Raw genomic sequence first — 19,962 nt, 5'->3', positions numbered from 1 at the left:
ACTGACAATTTCCTGATTTTTCTACACCTATAGGACCAAAGCAAGCCAGTATCATTGCTGACCTACCTACTGAGCTGAATAATCCTCTCGATTACTCTCCCAGTACATCGTATCAATCCTCCCATATGTGGGGAGGCTTGAGACAGTTTGCATGTTTTTGTGTTCAACGTTCTGTACAGAATAAGATGTTTATGTTTTGCGACTTCTATATTTATTTTGTTGAACGATTAATTGAAGAATTATATATTAAAAGAAAAGTCCTGCTTCTTCATATAATTCCGTTTCCAGAATAAAAATTCCAAAAAACGTATCAACCCTCCCCAGTCTCCCCTAATTCATTTCTTAATCTTTCATCAAGAAACGGCCACATCAATTCAATATAATTATAAGTAGAAAATAATTTTGTATAAGGAACGTATCACGAACATTCTGTAACTATCCAAGAAATAAAAGTTTTTCCAACTAGACACTCAACCAGAGTTCAGAAATGGATAATATTTGTGGAATATTGAAGTTTCCTCCTTTGTATTTCATCATTCGACTAAACCTATCCCATCCATTAGCGTTTTCATATGCAATACATTTCAATAACCATTATATTGTATTTTTGCTGCTTTTATAATTGTGGTTGCACTGAAAATGGACTGTTCGTTTTCAGTAAATTTGAATCGATTTATATTCTGGCAATAACTCAATTTAAAAACTTCATACTATCAAACATAAACTACGAGTTATCGTTTCCATTGATTGCTGGTATATATTCGGACTGAATTATTTTGCATGCTTTCAGCAATAAAAAAATCAGTACCAAATCTCGTTTTATCGAATTCACAGATATTCGGAAGTAACACGTATCATTTTTCATTTGTCAATTGCATTTAGACGAAGAGTGAATATGGCTGTATAGAAAAAGGTACTCTAAGAAATATTCTTCAATATCAGCTTATCGAATATTGATTAAGCAGTCACATATGCCTAGTGCCTATCATAAATACCAATTCATCCTAAGAAAAAAGAAGAATCAGAAAAATTCAATGATGAACCTGATGCCACACAGAGTTCTTAAAGTTCTCATGATGTATTATGTAGCATTTGGAGAATGGAAATGGGGGATTCTCCTCAATTTGGTTTATCACAGCATATGCAAGTTTAAACTGAATAATTATGAGTTTCATTCATGAATTTTTCAAATGCACCGCGGAAACTATTCAAAATTATTTTTCAAATGTGAGGTTTTATAATTTAAATCGCTTCGTCTCTAGTTCACGATTTGTCAACAGCGCCTAATAGAAGAAGAAAAGAACAATGGCTTGTTTATAAAATGACAGCTGTTCATTCACAGCCATCATAAGGCGCGTACTCACTGGCTAGCCTCAACAGCAACCGGCCATAAAAATCCCATAAAATTTTACGACCTTCCTCGTTCGTAGCAGACTTCATAGACAGCCATCTCTGTCTATCCCATCAAGATAGTGTATTTGTTATCCTTTATTATCAACACATATTTCAGTCGATGTTGCCAACTTGTGAAATTGAAACGAAACGCTTTAAATTTTAAATACACATTTTTATTTTTCATTTTCAAGTATGAAATGTGACGTTTCAAAGCTATTTCATAAGAAATACATTATTTTCTTCAGAAGATTGTTTTTTGCATATTTCAAATGAAAAATATTATGATGTGCAATGAAATAAGGTATATCACCATGTGATATTCGAAATTAATTCTGCCAATCGAATAGTTCGATTCAGATGGTAACATTGGTTGATATTTATGACAGAAAGTCTTATTTAGCCATGGAATTTTGACTGTTGTTTTTTTTTTTGTGTAGCAGGGGGAAAATCTGCAAGTCAGACGAACCACCCTCTCCTGAGGGGGAACAAGTGTGGGGATTCTCACTCTCCTGAGCTCGAGACCCACTAAAAACCCTTAACTGCTTCTTGAATATTGGTTCCGGGCATTTGCCTATAAACCGTTCATCTCCCTATAAACCGTTCATCTCTTAGTCAGTTTTCTTCTCGCACACTATCGTGCTGGGATTTATGTGTTTATCCTCTATTGGATAACACTTTATTGGATTTTTCAATAAGTTTATGTTCTTATTTTAATCTCTTCTTAATTGATCTCTTGGTCTCCTTCGGTAAATTCGCATTCTCTTCTTGTCTTCCTCTGGGTCGTAGTCCACTAGTCTCCTGAGTTCTTGATTCGGATGGTTTTTCGCTGTTTCGAATAATTTCTCTGCTTTTCTGTTCATGAATTCCGTTATGGTTTTCCATTTTAGGTCCCTATAAATCTGTCTATTCCTGACAAACCAAGGTGCATCTATTGCACATCGTAGCAGCTTGTTTTTAGTGGCCTGAATTCTATTGATATGGCACTTTGCCGCGAAACCCTAGGCAACTGATCCATGAGTCAGTTGAGGCCTAGCAACGGCTTTGATTATCTTCAATTTTGTCTCTTTCGACATGTGGCTTTTTCTCAGGGGTAGAGTCTTTTCATCGCTGCTTTTGTTCTGTCGATTGCTTGTTTGATATGACTTTTCCAAGTAAGTCCTCTGTCAAGCGTTATTCCTAAATATTTGGCTTCATTTTTCCAGTCGATTTCGTGGCCGTCAACTTCTAGATTCGTCGTGGGTCGCAGTCTTCTCTTCTGCAGTAATATTGCTTGAATCTTTTGTCCATTGAGCTTGATTTTCCACTTTATGCACCAGTTTCTTGAAGAACTCGTTCTATTACTTCTGGGTTGCAGTGTCGTGTTGCTATGCCTGTGTCGTCAGCATATAACGTTAGCATTCTTGAATACTTCGGAATATCGTGAATGTATATGTTGTACAGAAGTGGCCCAAGTACTGATCCTTGGGGTACTCCAGCCTCTATATCTCTCGTTGTGGAGCATTCTCCTTCCACTTTCAAATTCTTTCTTTTCAAATCTTCTATTTTTGAGATAATTCCTGATCAACTTGCATATTTTGATCGAATATCCAGCACATCTCATCTTATATATTAATCCTTCATGCCCTACTCAGTCGAATGCTCTGGCGACGTCATAGTAAAACAAGACCTGTAGCTTGTTTATTTTGGAATCCCTCTGTAATGTATTCCGTGAGCCTTAATAATTGTTGCTCTGTTGAATGCTCTCTTCTGAATCCGAACTGTTCTGGTGGTATTAGTTTCAGATTTTCGGTTTCCTCATTTAGCCTCGTGGCTATAATTCTTTCTACTACTTTTCCTAACGCCGATAGTAGACTTATCGGTAGTTTTGTGGGAACTTCTTCTCTTTGAATGGTTTATTGAACATTCAAAGAGAAGACGGAGATATACGGTGAATGGCCCATTAGAAATTTACAAAGAACCAATCACAATTTTGTGCTGAAGATTTGCATGTTGGAGTTTTCAGCTATGAACTTTCCCCCTAAAACATGTAAGATCTTCAAGTGGGACAAATTCAATTCTTCAAAAATCAAGATTTTCAAATTACAACGTATATTTTTCAAAACTTTGGTCGATTCTACGTAAAAAAAAGAGGAGGTCCACCTAAATAAACTTTTCCAACGAAAGTTTACGTTCATAGAATTGTCAATCATAGATTAACAGAGCTGTCTGCAAGACTAACGTCACTTGGAATCGATCAATTCTATTAGCGTCAATCTAATAATGTCCCAAACTCTAGCAAAACTCTATCCTTTAGCCAATAGAGTAGTTATAAAGAGGGCGGAAAGCGCTGTGCGTTCAAAAGGAGGCATAGTGTTGCCAGAAAATGTGAAGACGAAATTATTGAGAGGTACTGTGGTGGCTGTTGGACCCGGACAAGTGAACAGCGAAGGAGGAAGAATACCCCTGTCTGTTAAAGTTGGTGACAGTGTCATTTTGCCAGATTACGGTGGCACCAAATTGGAGATAGGAGAACAGAAGGATTTGTATGTGTTCAGAGAACCAGATATTCTTGCAAAAATAACAGAATAACATTTTGGATCTAATCCCGATATTGTTGGAATATTATATTTTCCCTTTTATTTATTTCATTAATAATCAAGAAAATACGAAAAGGTGCTAATTAGATAACACAATTTCGAAATTTTTGATTCTTCCTAACTTCGACTATGAATCTGAGCTTTGTAATTCAAAGATTCACATTAGTGCCGTATTCTTGCCAAAAAACTACAGAATTCTACTCATTGGACACTTTAATTTGATAATAATGAAATAGTATGTGAAGTTTTTATGAATGTACATGAAAAATGTTGATTTAATGATGATGATATTCTTATATTTCCATATGTCACACATGAATAAAAACGTTTCATTATGTTTTCTTAAGGTTAGGTTTATTCAATGGAAGAATTTCAAGATGATCAATAAAATTATGCCCAGCTCCTCGAAAATATGTACAGGGTGGGCAAAATTGGTGATACCTGAACTACAATTTTTTTTACCCAACGAGATAGAGGAAAATGAATGTGGCATTCATGTCGTTTCTTTCCTGAAACTAATGATGCCATCAACTGCGTTCCTCTATCTTCTTTTGTTTTTGAGTTATAGGCCAAAATTTAAATTTGGGCAATTTCAACTTTGGTCATTATCTCCATTTCTGTTTGTGCTAGGATATTGACACGAAAACATTAGAGTCATTCGGGGTAACTGAGCGCAGTGGGTAAGTCTGCGCAGTGCGTATATCTCGACTATGCAATGTATGAAAGAGGGGTTCATTTGGGTGAAGCAAGGGCCCAGAATCCCCAAATTAGTTTTTCATAGGAGTGCGCCGTGCGACGTTTCGTTAACTTTTTATTTGCAATCAATCAAATTCAGTAGTTTTCTTGTTAATTTTCAGCATCTCTGCAAATTCTGCCAGGTCCAAGTTCCGAGTCCGACAGTGTTAAACAATATTTTATTCGATCATGGGCATATTAATCTAAATATATAATAAAAAATTTTAGGTTCTCTTAGCTGCTCAACTCTATAAGAACGTCAATTCAAATTTTGGCTTACTGGGAAAAGTGTGCGCGGGTAAGTGTGCGCATAGATTCATTATATGGGCATTAGTTCAGTGAGGAATAAATTATGACATTGTTGATTTTCTTGGTTGAGACGCGATCAATATTGTCCTATTTGTTCAGAAAAATATGAAGAGCCACCAACAGGGGAATGAATCAAGTGTTGTGTTCACCAGGAATTGTGGCACGAACAATAATGCAGTGCTTATAAAAAAAGAGCTTCTGTATTGACAATATACAGCATTTCTCTAATATTGTAACATTTTGATGACATTATTTTGTAATTTGTTTTAATTGTGTGGTTCACTTAGCACTGCGTTCACTTACCCCGTGAGGGTGCGCACACTTATTACCCGCAATACGGGGCATGTGAACGCACTCCGACTTTCACCATTAAATTTCTTTTTGCGGAAAGAAAACGTTTTTGATTTGTTGGCTTTCTGATGTTTTTTTATAGATTAGAAAATTCCCTATCCTATGAATATGTTTTAATTTTCCTAGCTTCAACATTTGAAACAGGGTATGGCTTGAAAGGCAAAAGTGCGCTCAGTTGCCCCGAATGACTCTACAGACACTTTTTTGATAGCAGTGGCGTACTATGATTATTCCTTAAAGGTTTATTTGCTGATCTATAGCATAAAGTTGTGTTTTTTCTTATGGAAACAGTAGTGAAATTACTTAGAAGGAATCGCCATTTTTGTATTGTTTCAGAAATATATCATACATCGCCCTCAGTCTTTTCAAACTACTGTTTTGATAAGAAAAAACCCATCTTTACAGCTCAGCAAATATACCTGTTAAAAAAATCATAATATGCCACTGGATTACTATCAAAAAAGTGTCTGTATAATGTTTTTATTTCAACATCCAAGCTTAAACAGTAACGGAGATAATGACCACAGTTAAAATTTTAATTTTGACCTATAACTCGAAAACAAAAGAAGATAAAGGAATGCAGTTGACGGCATTATTAGTTTCTCGAAAAAGGACGACCTTAATGTGCCATGCATTTTCCTCTATCTCGTCGTGTTGAAAAAGTTATAGTTCAGGTATCACCAATCTTGCCCACCCTTTATAGAATCAAGTTCAGAACAAGATCAGTTTGGCAGAAACTGACACATTTTTCAAAGACTTGTTCTTGCTTATCTTATTATAGCTACGTGGTATGAAAACAATAAAGACTCTTTATACGTAGTAGATCTAGTAAGGAAAATATTCCTACATTCCTCCCAATTTTCGAATTCTTTACATCAGGAAATATAACAGCTGTATAGCTGAAACACAATGGCAGAGACAAGTATAAATCTCGTTCATCCGTCTGGGAAAAGTGTATGGAATTTAATGAGCAGTAAAAAACCAAATATGATACAGATATTCGAGGTTTTTATTTGGAATTTAAACTCCCGAAAGAATTCCTTCAAGAATTCAATTAAATCTAGGGAATTGAATAAGATATCCAACGCTGTTGACAGTTTACTGGCAATTTCGTGTTATTACACCGAATTTGAGATTCAAGATTCAAGAAACACACTGGATATACACGTCTACACAGGCTGTCTACTTTTAAAAGGGCCAAACTTCATGGGGAGATCATGCAAAAAATGTCATATAATATGGTCGAAATGCTGACGATTATTTTTCAATTTAACGAGAGATTTAACATTTCTTGATTTACCGATATCAAGTTTTTCCATAAAATCAATTTTACTTCAGTTATCTATTTAGTTGTAGGAAACACTTTTTTCTTATACCATTTGTTGCCAATTCGGCTCTGATAAAAAGATATTGCTATTTTAAGTCTTCCTAAAGAGGTGGAAAAACAAAATTACCTTCAGAATAACTAGCTAAATCTGCGACACTGCACCTCTGTGGATATTGTATACAGTGCTAAGACCTAATTTTTCAAATATCGATTGAAATTTATTTTGGGAGGATTTTGCATCTCACAAACCTTTTAGGGCTTTCACTCCCAATCTCTGAAACAAAATCAATTAAAAATGAAATCAACGATTTGCTCCTGCAAATTTTTCAAATTTCACACATACTTTTTAATTTTTGAACATCAAATCACTCGAAAACGGCGCATTATATGAGAAAATATGAAAAATACTTTTATTTTACAAAACGTTCAAATATTCATTAGATAGCGTCCAACTTAGTTTCAAGAGTTGGGTTCTATGAATTTTTGGTACATTTATTGTATTTAATGGTCATAATGAGAAAACTGGAAGACGTGGGTGGTATCTTGTGTTCGAAAAAGATTAATCAAATGAATGAAAAACTATTTTCCGAAATTCATTTCATTCGTTAAAACCGTTTGTGAGATCGAGCCGATTCGGAAAAAATGGTAAAGAAAAAAATGTTTCGTTTGACGACAAGAATCTACTGTTAAATTACTTGTACCTCTCAAAGACTTACCCTGTAATATAATAATATATCTGTAATAGTGTAATAATAGAAAGTAAATAAACGTGATCTTAGATGAGAGCTCTGTAGAACTCCAGACAATGCATGAATTACGCAAAGGCAACTCCATTAACAACAACAATTTAATGATATTACTATATATACAGGGTGTGGCGTAATGAATGGATAATATGGAGCCTGCAGGTAGAGGACTCTATGGCGGTTCAGAAAAATATATTTTATGTTTAGTAAAAGTGCCTTGGTTTTCGAGATATTGGAGATTTTCGAATATTCAAGAGAATTACACCCTTCGCCACTCGTTTTGCAGGGAAGACTCCAAATGAAGGAATTTTTTCAAACTGTTTTTTGGATAGTTTTCCTGGATAGATGATCTATCGAATGTAATTCATTATTTTTGAGGCGCATGAATAGTTCTTCATGAAAAAAAGATCTAATTCAACTTTTCCGTTTTGCTTTTTTTTTTCATAAATTCAAACTAGAGTGGTGCAAAAAATAATATTGTTACCTGAGAGCCAATGCAAGAAAAAACATGCCCGTTTCATTGAGATTCCGAAATGGTATAACTCTCTGAATTTTCAGCATTTAATACAAAATAAATTCCTATTGCAATCAGTTGAGGCCTAGTTTAATGTAAACATTGTTTCTAAAATTTTTAGCAGTTAAAATGAGAAATGCAAGCAGAATAAAGCAATCATCTATAAGAAGGTATAGAGCATGTACTGAAGCTCATGGTGGCTTCTTAGAGCATCTTTTGTGAAATTTAATTCAATTAAACGATACTCCTTTTAAAATTGTTGATATGCAATAAAGCTATGATTCATTAGAAAGTGTAGACTATAGACCATGTATCAGAACTCATGGTGGCCAATTTAAACATCATTTGTGAAACTTTATTTAATGAAACGATATTTTAAAATTGTTATTTCGTCTCGTTTTCTTTCATTATTGAACCCCAACGTTGTGAAATCAATATTTTCAAGTTAATTTCAAGTTATGAATTAAATTTCAGCATTTTTGTAACAAAGGTCTTGACTCAATATAATAGGAATTAATTTTTAGCTTTTTTTCTTAATTATAAAAGTGCTCAAATTCAATTCGTTACTTGAAATTAGCTTAAAAACTATTAACTTTATAACTATAGTGCTTAATAATGAAAAAATACGAGAGAAAAAAAAACAACTTTAAAATATCGTTTAATTGAATCGAGTTTTACAAAAAGTGTTCAAAATGGGCATCAGGGGCTCTACTAGATGCTTTACAACTTCTTATGAATAATTGCTTTATTCTGCTTGCAAGTCTCATTTCAGTTGCTAAAGAAAAAGGCTTACATCAAACTCTGTCTGGCTCATTGTAATAGAAATTTATTTTGCATTTAAAGCTGGAAATAGAGTTATACCTTTTCAGAATCTCAGTGAAACAGTCATGGTTTCTCTTGCTTTGGCACTCATGTAAAATCATGTTATTTTTTACACCACGCTGGGTTGAACTTAGGAAAAGAAATAAGCGAAACGGAAAGTTTGAGTTAGATCTATTTTTTATGGAAAACTATTCATGCGCCCCAAAAATAATAATTTACATTCGATAGCGCATCTATCCAGGAATACAATCCAAAAAACAGTTTGAAAAAATTCCTTCATTTGGAGTCTTGCCTGCAAAACGAGTGGCGAAGGGTGTGATTTTCTTGAATTTTCTCGAAAACCAAGGGACTTTTACTAAACATAAAATATATTTTTCTGAACCACCATAAGGTCCTCTACCCGCAGGCACCATATTATCCATTCATTACGCCACACCCTGTATATAATTCCGCATTATATGTCCTCATTTATTTAAATATCTATCCTATTCATTTATCCTATATCACTTATCATCGAATCTTACTTAACTTAAACTCTTTAATCAACTTCCGAACAGCTTCAAGCAGCTTAGTACGTTGGAGTTCAGAGGGGTGAACTTTTAGATAACTAAACAAGGTAGTCTTTGACTTTTACATATATTTCTAAGAAACACACATATTGTGTCGTTTTCGAGTAATTTGATATTTAAAAATTTTCAAGTCGAAGACTCACCCTGTATTTGATTTGAATTTACCCTCCTCCTGAAATCTGCACCCCGAAAATGTATCTCTGATGTACCTAACTGAATTGTTGTCGATTAAATTTCTAAAATATGCAAACACAACGTTAAGAGAAATTCATCATCGGCATCAAGTGCTGATCCTCCACGCTTCTTCGATGCGTTTCCCGATTGGCAACAAACAAGAACGTGGTTTACCCAGTCTTCCAACAGTTATCGATCCAACATCCTGTTCTGCAGTCGCCCCTGAACCACCCCCAACAAACACCTGCCGCAAATAATAAATTCCAATTTTATGATAGGCCAGCTATTCGTGCTTCTGCCGCGTTCTCAATTTATGAGGGGTAAAACTCTTAACCCCATAGATTTCGAAGATACTCGCGATGTGAATTTAATTCAATAATTTTCAGGTATCATATTTCGTAAGTGGATTATTGATATTTATACGGCGCGATATACGAGGATATATTGAGAAATTCTTAGCCTACTATAGAACCAAACAAAATTTCAATGTCAAAATATTTTAATACTTAACATATTCTCCTCTTAATTGGATACATTTATTACAGCGAACCTGCAACGTCTCTAGACCTTTCAAAAAAATGTTTCTTCTTGCACTGCAAGCCAGATCTCCACAGCTTTTATTACCTCCTCGTTGGAAGAAAATTAACGACCTTTTAAACTTTTTTTCAGTTTAGGAAAGAGATGATTAAAAACCCTAAATTACGAATTTTCTGCATGGCAGCATGAGATTTGTGTACAGGGGCGTTGTCCTGCGAAAACAAAACCTTTGGATAGTTTACCGCGTCTTTTCTCTTTAGTTTTTTCCCGTAGAGTGGTCAGTAATGTCGAATAGTAATCTCCGGTTATTGTTCTACCCTTATCCAAAAAATCGATCATGATTACTCCATGGCAATCCCAAAAAACTGAAGCAAGAACTATTCCAGTAGATTTTTGGACACGAAACTTCTTAGGTCTTGGAGAACCAGAGTGTCGCCATTCCATCGATTGTTGCTTTGTTTCTGGATCGTAGAAATGTACCCAAGTCTCATTCATAGTAACAATTCGGTGTAAGAAGTCTACATCGTTTTCAAATCGAGCACAGATCGAACGCGATGCTTCTACCCTTGCACGGTTTTTGGTCAACATTCAAACATTTGGGGATCCATTTTACAGCAATTTTTCTCATGTCCAAATTGACGTGAACTATATGATAGTTCTTAATATTCCAAAAGAGGCAGTTCGAAGTTCATAAATCTCTTTAGAAACTTATTCGAGAGTTTCACAGATCTATGAGATTTTTGAGAAGGTCGAAAAAAACAAGCTCCAGATGACTTCAAGTAGAATTATGTAGTTTAACAACAAGTAGATGGAAGTAAGGTGAATGACGCTGAACTTGGCCTTATTCTGACAAGCTTCATTTTGTTAATCCTAATAATTGACTCTCTACAAATGAAGTTCTGAAAACTCAGCATATGGGATAGTCTTCTTGTCTTGTCATAAAGAATCTACTCATTTGACGAAACCTACCATCAAGTTTTTTTGTGATGATCTGCTTAAGATGAGATATCGTTATTCACAGATACTTTGGATTCAAGACATGCAATAAGAAGATGTTATACAGAGTGTTTCACGAGTAAACGGACAAACAAAAACCGTGAATAGAGGGCATTGAGCTGAGTTCAAAAAAACCCCAAATGTGTGTCTTAGGTAAACCATTTCCTTTATACAGGGTTTTTTTTCAAATTTCCCGATATTTTCAATGGATTCGACTGAAAATTCAGTATCAGTTTAAAGTTGATAGTTTCAATAAAACAGCACAAATTGAATTATAAAACATGTTGAACAGGTGGGGCAACGCAATCATTAATTTATTTTGAGACAATCATACAAGCAGATAACGGAAATGTTAAAATTATGATTAGAAAACTACATACAGGTTGTGTTTTTAATAAGTTTGAAGTTAACCCTCTAATGCCCAAGTTTTTTTTCCTTTTTTATAATTATTTCCGCATAGTTTCAAATTAGCTTAAGTAATCTACATCTTTTTTTCGCAAATATAATAGTTAACTGATTTACATTAACACCTGTTCTCACAAAATGAACCTATACTGAAGGCGGACATGGGCAGAATAATTTTGTATCCACTTATATGCAACCAGTCTCAAGGCGGACTTGGGTATTAGAGGGTTAAGTGAAGCCTCACTGAGCCCGATCCTAATTTTTGACACATTTCAATGCTCTGTTTCATCTGAACTAACAACTTTGAGATAGATATAAATTTTCAGTCGAATAGATCGAATCAAGAATTATTCTAGGAGTTATAGCCAAACGAAAATTTGAGAAATTTCAGAAAACCTCCTGTATAACGGAAACGGAGTACCGAAGGCCCCTATATGGGTTGTTTTTGAACTCAATTACCTCTATTCACGGTTTTCATTCGTCCTTTTACTCGAGAAACACCCTGTATACATTCTTAATTCAATAGAGAAATAGACATATCAAATTTTATGTTCATATTGCATGTCAAACGGTCATAAATCTATTATTTATATTCAATAATAGATTATTGATTTTTCTTAATTCCAAAATGCACATACATATTGTGAAAACACTTGTTATAAATTGCTCTTTCGAGAATGCCAGCCCATTGAGTTAGGCGATACCCTTTACTGATATAACATCGTACTTGTAAACGTTGATTTTAAATTATTAAACTGATACTTCTCATTAGTATGAATAGTCTTAATAAAATGCAGTCCACTATAACACTTGAGATGTGTGATATCCGGAAAGTTTCGAGAATTGAATTAATGATAAATTTATATATTCATTTCAGCCCGGTCTTCCCAGTTCAAATAATGTCATTTTTTTTTTTTGTGAAATATGTTTGACTCATACAAAATCACTCTTACTATTTTAAGTGAGCAGTTACACTGAGTGACTGAAAAAAGAGAATGGGAATATAAATATCCCAATATCTAAATTTAACGAATTTGTTTTGATATTCATATCCATAAAATAATAATTATTATTTGAAAGGTATTTATTTTTATGCAAACTTCATAAAAAATTTTATGAATTTCTTAGAATGAAACTAACGAATTGAATTTTGTGGAAAAGTTCTAGTTTTCGTGAAAATTCGTCCTTCACTGGATTAAATTCCATATACAGAAAATAATTATGTAGTACAGAAATAAGCTTCTTTCTGAGGCTATATGAATTCGCAGAATAACTTGGGTGTGAATTTTATAATATACATATTATAATGTTTACTAACGTTTTTTAGCGGTTATTTCACAATACTTTGGATGATGTAATATTAAATCAGTACAACTAAGTAAATGTGATCGTAGAGTTTTTTCAAATATGTCGATTTACTTCTTTTTGCTTGATGTCGAAATCAATATTTATTTTAACGGTTGAATATGATGGAACGATGAATCAGAATTTATATTCGCCGAAAATTAAAATATAAATCCACACAGAATTATTTTTTGTTCCGGTTTCCATATTGGATATTTACAGCAGGTTTACATAATATTACATGCTGTTTTTGCTGTTTAAATAATTTATACTGCATTGCAATAGGGAGGCTTGTTTTTAGTCCATTGCTATTGATCAATAGTCAGGCCATAATTCATTTTATCGTCCCATTTTATGACGTGGTTCTAAAGTAGGTATATTTACTCATTCTATATCATGAAAATAACAGAATTGCCTACCGAGATCCTTGTTTTCAGAGAAAGATTTCTTCATGGATATTTAGGAGACGTAATATGAGGATACAGTTTCAAATCCTACATAAAAGATAATTGAATTTCCAAATTCGCACAAGCTCTTTGAAGAGCGCCCTGAGTAGGTAGGAGGAAGATAGATAATAAATAATAATGAACCCAAAGCAATGGAGAATTCTATTTTCGAACAGAACATTCCCCATTTTGCAACTGAAAAACAACAAATTAGTGATTCCGGGAAAATTTCACCTCAATTTATTTATATTGAGGAATTTCAGTTGGCTGATCCGATCGTTGTAATAATTTTACCATCAAGGAGAATGCACCTGCTTCATTTTTTTATCTTTTTCGTGGCCCACGGAACTCTTTTTCATTGAAAAAAAAAAATGTTCATTCATGTTATTCACTTTCCGAGATGAAATGATTTTTTCAACCATTTTCCACATAAAAATATTTCTTGAAAAGTCTCGCCATTGGCTACAATTCGAAACCTGCTCAAATTGAAAAAAGACGTTAGTACAGTGCTGCCATTTTTTCGACGGAAGTGGAAACTATTGTAATATTCCCATCTTCCACTGATCGTTCAAGTGTTCTGGCAACACCCCACATTATGGTCGTCTTTCTCCAGTGGCGGATTTGCTTTGAGGCCAAGTTATTAGGGGCAGCCAATAGGGAATACTCCTTCTGACGAAAATGATGTATTTTTTATGAAATATCCTTGAAACGTCACATTTTGAAATAACCATTTCAACCGTTTCCCAAAAAAAATTATTTTAAGCACTTAAAAATGAAAAATAAAAATCGGTATTTAAAATTTAAAGCGTTTCATGTCGATTGCACAAGTTGGCAACATCGACTGAAATATGCCTTGATAATAAAGGACAACAAATACATTATCTTGATGAGATAGACAAAGATGGCTGTCTATGAGGTCTGCGACGAACGAGGAAGGTCGTAAAATTTTATGGGATTTTTATGGCCGGTTGCAGTTGAAGCTCGCCAGTAAGTACGCGCCTGTAGATCAACAGCTGTTATTTTACAAACAAGCTGATCGGACATTGTTCTTTTCATTGTCTTGTATGCGCTGTTGCCAAATCGTTAACTTCGCACAAAGCGATTTGAATTTTAAAACCCCGTATTTGAAGGATGATTTTGAATAGTTTCCGCGGTGAATTTGAAAAAATCATGAATGAAACTCATAATTATTCAGTTTAAACTTGCATATGCAGTGATAACCCAAATTGAGGAGAATTCCCCATTGTGACAAAAAATTCCTGCCACTGGGAATTGCACTCAGAGAGGATATGGAGTTGTTTCGTAGATTCCAGAAAATCGAACAGTTCATTATTCAATAAGGAATTGCACTCCAAAAAATGAAAAGGGGAAAAACAAAAAATTAGATTTTCTGGTAAACAGTGTTAGATATCCGAGAGTTTGGTAAATAAGGGTTTTCGAATACGCTGAATCTATTCCGAGCAACTTCGTGAGCCTAGAGCACATATCTCCCTTCGTTTAGAACTTCAAGAACTGAAAATTTCAATGTGCGATATCTCCTGCTATATTCGTCTGATCCAATTGGGATTTCCGGTTCTATAATCAGCGTTGCCAAGGCTTCCACCCTAGCACAGAAACTGGATTCCGAAAATCTCGATTTTTTTGATCGAAAATGAGCAAGGGGTTAGAATCCCCCTAAAATGACCTATTTGCACTTCTGTCTAAGAACCAGGTTGTCCTACTACTGTCCTAGGATATGGAGTGCATAGAAATTGTTTTGTAGATTCCAGAAAACCTCACCGTTCATGTTTCAATAGAAAATTGCACTCCAGAGAGCCGTTCAAAGTGAAAATGAAAAGTGGAAAAACGAAAAATTCGATTTTCTCGTAAATAGTGTTAGATATTCGAAAGTTTGGTATACTAATATAGGTTTTCGAATGCGCTGAATTCATTCCAAGCAAATTATTCAGCCTTTCACCCTCCGTTCAGATTTTCATCGTTGAAATGGCATCTTTCCAAAAATGGCAAATTTCAGTTAAAAATTCGTCAAGATCGGACGATTGCATCGAGGTCTATGAAATTCTCGGATTTATTACTATACTTCATTCAAATTTATTTTAGCAGTCGGTTGGCCATGAAATAATTTTCTCAAGTTTTTGTAACTAGAACGAAGTTAGGTTGGCACTCATGAAATGTCGTTAATGTCATAACGCCGTTGCCACAACTAATATCAATTTTTATTACGAAAATGCCGAAAGTGATTGAGAAAAGAGACATGGTTTCAGGAAGTGCTATTTTGAATTCAGGTCCGCTCATTCAAATAGTTATACCCTGATATTTTGAAATCCACAATACGTCACACGGTAGCGAACATATTCAATGTAAGAGAATGTATATAATGTTTCATCTGAATCTAAACGACTTATATTTCAGCTGGATATTTCCAAAAGACAAAGAATTTCCTTCTATTGGGAGACCCAAAAAAGCGGTGGCATTTGAGAATTTTATGTTTGAGTGAATTAATGCGAAAAGTTTACTACAGGATTTTCGATAAATGTCATCGGAGAATAAGTTCCCTAAAATGGATTTTTCTATTTTGCATTTGACTTGTCCTATACAATGTAAATGCCTTGAGGTACTAATAAATACCTAATTATTATTATTACATCAATGTATTAAGATGAGTAGCCACAAATACGCGCAAGTTGCCCTGTTACTTGTTTATTCATGTGAAATTTTTGTTCAAAGGTGAAGTTCATCTTAACTTGAAACTTCCTTCAATTCCTTTTACTTATATTGATGCAAGATGATTTTTGTTGAAGAATTTAACATTCTTGTAATTATCTGTTAATTCCTTCGGGAGATACCCATTCCCAACCACTGCATCATATGCATTTCATCTTCGGGTTAATATTTTTGAAATCTACAAATGATGTAAGCCAAAGAAGATAACGAACATTAACTCTCCCCAAGCTAGTGCATATTATGATATTATACTGATCTTTTGTATTTTCCATGCAAATAACTGGATTTGGTATGCTTTCAATCAGTTTGTATAAACTTCAATTATGTTCGTCACATATTTTCTGAAGAGATTGGACATTGTCTTAAAATACGTAATAACAGAAACTTTTACGTAGAACGGGCAACATAGCGTTGATTTAAAACCCAAAAATGTTTTGACAAGCTTCATAACCCCACATTTTCCTACTATACAGAGTGAAATGTGTCAAATTTCCATGGCCAACCGACTGCTAAAATAAAAGTGAATGAAGTATAGAAGAGTTGCTCTTTCGGAATAAGTACCGCATTAAGATCTACGACAATTGTCCTGGGAGATACGCGTGTCAAAAGTTGACATTCAAAAAATTCCCAAAAAAATGGGGTTAGAAACATCGTCGAGACCGAACTGTTGCGGTGGATGAAATTTCGGAATTTATTACAAGAAGGGTTACTCTTTTAGAATATGTATCACTTTCAGGTCTAACGATGATAAAATAGAGAATTGCACTCCAGAGAACCCTTCGAAGTGGACAGTGTTAGATATCCGAAAGTTTGGTATGCAAATATAGGTTTTCGAATACGTTGTTGATAGAAAGAAATAATTCAAAGTATCTATATAGGGTGGGTGAGAACCATTTGATTAAATTCAACATTCTACATGGCGAAGGGCCTATGGGCCTATGGCTACCAAGACTGCTAATCCGCCACTGTCTTTCCTCCCTTACGGATGACCAGAAAGCCGTCCTCTTAATCTGAGTTCTCTTGCACTGGATATCGAACTGTTTTTGTGGCTTAGCGGTTAATGGCGTCACTATTTACAGCAAATACTAGTAAGTTAGGTTAACCTAACCTAACTCACTAATCTTTGATTTACGGAAGATTGCTGGTTTGTGGCCAGTCTGAAGTTTCAGAATTTCGATTTGGAACAGTGGGAGTTGGATGAATTCACCTTTGTGCGAAATTTGCAACTTTTTCAGTCCGTTTCCGACCAATAAATTCTTCCACCAGATAATAATTCTTGTCTTGTTGAATTACCCTGCAATCATTCAAATACAACTCGCTCCTCTTATACCTTTTCTTGATTCGAAGTGTTTATGTTCTTTCGTAAGTCTGGGTTATTTCCTTCGCAGATAAATGAAGACTTACGACCTCGGCGTAAAACCGAAAATCATCGCCCAGTGCGCTAAACGTAAACCCCGTAATTGAATTAATTCAGATCCAACCAATCATTTCGGAATAACACGGAGTTGAACCATCAGCGGAATTGTATGATGTTGAAGTTAATTAACGATTCGCGGCTTATTATGCTGAACACGAATGGGGCTTAGATCGGAAACTGGCGGATATGCCCGGTAAAATTTGGAACAATGGTTGTCCGAAAATAGTACCTAATGAGAAATGGAAATCGGTTGGCAGAATATCCAAATTCATGTGAGACTCGTTTTCAGCTGAAATAATGTAGATTATCTATTAGATAACATTTCTGCACGCTCGGTCCGTTTTGCCTAAGGGTTCTGGAATTCTGAACCGGAAATGGTTTCAAATTATTGATGCAGAATTCATGGTCAAAATGAATTATTATCGGTCCAAACAAGAGCCAGGAATTTTGAGTGCATATAGGTGTAGGGTCTGAATACGCCGCTAAAGTGCGTTAATGGACTAAATCCACTTGATTGTTCGAGGTAATAGGCAATTTTTTTCAGTTTCAAAGTCAGTATCTAACTACCCGATACAAGTGGTATAAAACTTTGTTGGGATCACCTCAGCCAACGATACAATATTCTGAAATTTTGCAAGATTCTTCGTAACGTTATTTGAAACGTTGAATGTTTGAACATTTGCTGTACGGTATATAGGGTGTCTGTAAACGAATAGTTCCCATAAATTTTTTTCGAAATCGACCTACCTTCCAAGATACAGCCTTTGGAAGGCGATGACGAGTTGACACTTTTTAATTTTCTTTACGGGTTTTAAAAAACACTGAATCATAATAATATGAAGCACTAAGTAGATGTTACTCACACAATTTTTTTAGATCTCATAACTTTATTATAAGGGGTTGAAAAACACAAAATGTACACTGCGCAAAAAAATTAACGCACATTCTGAAAATCTCAATTTTAATGAAAGTTAACTATACATTGACTTTATAACTTATTTTTTTTATGTTCTCTCGGGAAGGTTTTGAACGAAACAAGACACATTAAATGGAAGAAAAATTCAGGATTTCACTGAATCTTATGTGAAAGAAGAGAAATGAACAATTTTCAAAATACTGAAATGCTGATAAGTGATTTAATACTTGGTATTTCCACCCCTTGCGTTAATTACAGCTCGGCAAGGACGGTTCATACTCAAAATGAGTGATCTTAAAATGTTCTGATCTAATCCTTCCCAGATTTCTCCGAGTTGGATTCCTAAGTCATTAAGAGTAGCTGGATGATTTTCTAAACTTCTCAGCCTATTGAGGTTGTCCCAAACCTGCTCAATCGGATTGAGATCTGGACTTCTTGCTGGCCATTCCATTCGAGAGACTTCAACCTCTTCAAGGTACTCCTGAACGATGCGCGCACAATGGGGTCTGGCATTATCGTCCATAAAAATGGAATATTCACCATTGTATGGGGCAAATGGCACTACATGCTCTTCAAGAATGTTCCTTATATACTTATCAGCATTCATAGTTCCATTATCAACGACCACTAGGTCTGTGCGAGCAGTCAAAGATATTCCACCCCATACAATAATCGATCCTCCCCCGAAACCAGTAGTATTCAGGAAATTGCACTGAGCATATCTTTCATGTGGACCTCTGTATACAAGGGAACGTCGATCACAATGGTAGAGGCAGAATCTAGACTCATCTGTGAAGAGAACTCTTTCCCAATCGGCCTCTTCCCAATGGATATGCTCTCTCGCAAAATCCGAACGCGCCCTTCGATGGGCTGGGGTAAGAGCTGGGCCTCTTGCCGCGACACGAGGCCTTAAATCATATTCTCTGAGGCGATTTTTTATTGTCTGAGTGCTAATTTGCACCTCATGAGTTTGCTCAAGCTGAATTTGAAGGAGGCGAGCGGTTGCAAACCATTGTCTCAACGAGGAAACTCTCAAGTAACGTTCTTGAATGGCAGTTGTTACCCGTGGTCTACCCTGTCCTGGTCTTCGGACATTCATACCTGTCTCCCTGAATCGCTGCAACATTCTGGACACACTTGTATGGGAAACTCCAAACATTTCTGCAATTCTTGTGTATGTCCACCCTTCTTCTCGCAAAAGTACCGCTTGGGCACATTCCTCTTGGGTCAAATTGCGTGTTTCGCGTTGCATAGCGATCGAGTGTAGAAAATCAAACGAAAGAAAAACTATTGATCACTAGAATTGATCGAGAACAACTGATTTCAGAATGGAGCCAATACATTCAAAATCTGATAATATCATCTTTTTTTATTCCTGCTGGGAAAAAACATCTGTATTGAAGAAAACCGTTGAAAGTGAATAACATATGCATGCATAATTCTTGATGAAAATAATTATCATTGGGAACACCTACAGTTGTAGAATAAATTTGAGATTTCCATAATGTGCGTAATTTTTTTGCGCAGTGTGTTTTAGCGGGTAGTAGTCATTCTATGGAACACTTATACGATGAAATAGAATGAATAGTGATCAGAACTGCTTGTAAATTTTTATTTATTCCGAGAAAAGTATTGAATTTATGGAAATTTTGCAAGACA

The 19,962-nt window shown here is 35.0% G+C and overlaps 1 protein-coding gene across 1 annotated transcript; it reads left to right on the top strand.

The window, feature by feature from the left end:
- Positions 1 to 3,613: 3,613 nt before the first annotated feature.
- LOC123320780 (10 kDa heat shock protein, mitochondrial-like) lies at positions 3,614 to 4,013 on the top strand. The gene has a single exon (XM_044908210.1). The coding sequence runs from the start codon at positions 3,655 to 3,657 to the stop codon at positions 3,961 to 3,963; it is 309 nt and encodes a 102-aa protein (XP_044764145.1). The 5' UTR covers positions 3,614 to 3,654; the 3' UTR covers positions 3,964 to 4,013.
- Positions 4,014 to 19,962: the final 15,949 nt, after the last annotated feature.

Source organism: Coccinella septempunctata, chromosome 1 (assembly GCF_907165205.1).
Source record: "Coccinella septempunctata chromosome 1, icCocSept1.1, whole genome shotgun sequence".
NCBI lineage: Eukaryota > Metazoa > Arthropoda > Insecta > Coleoptera > Coccinellidae > Coccinella > Coccinella septempunctata.
The sequence above is the reverse complement of the archived record's forward strand: the minus strand, read 5'-3'. Positions and strand labels throughout refer to the sequence as shown.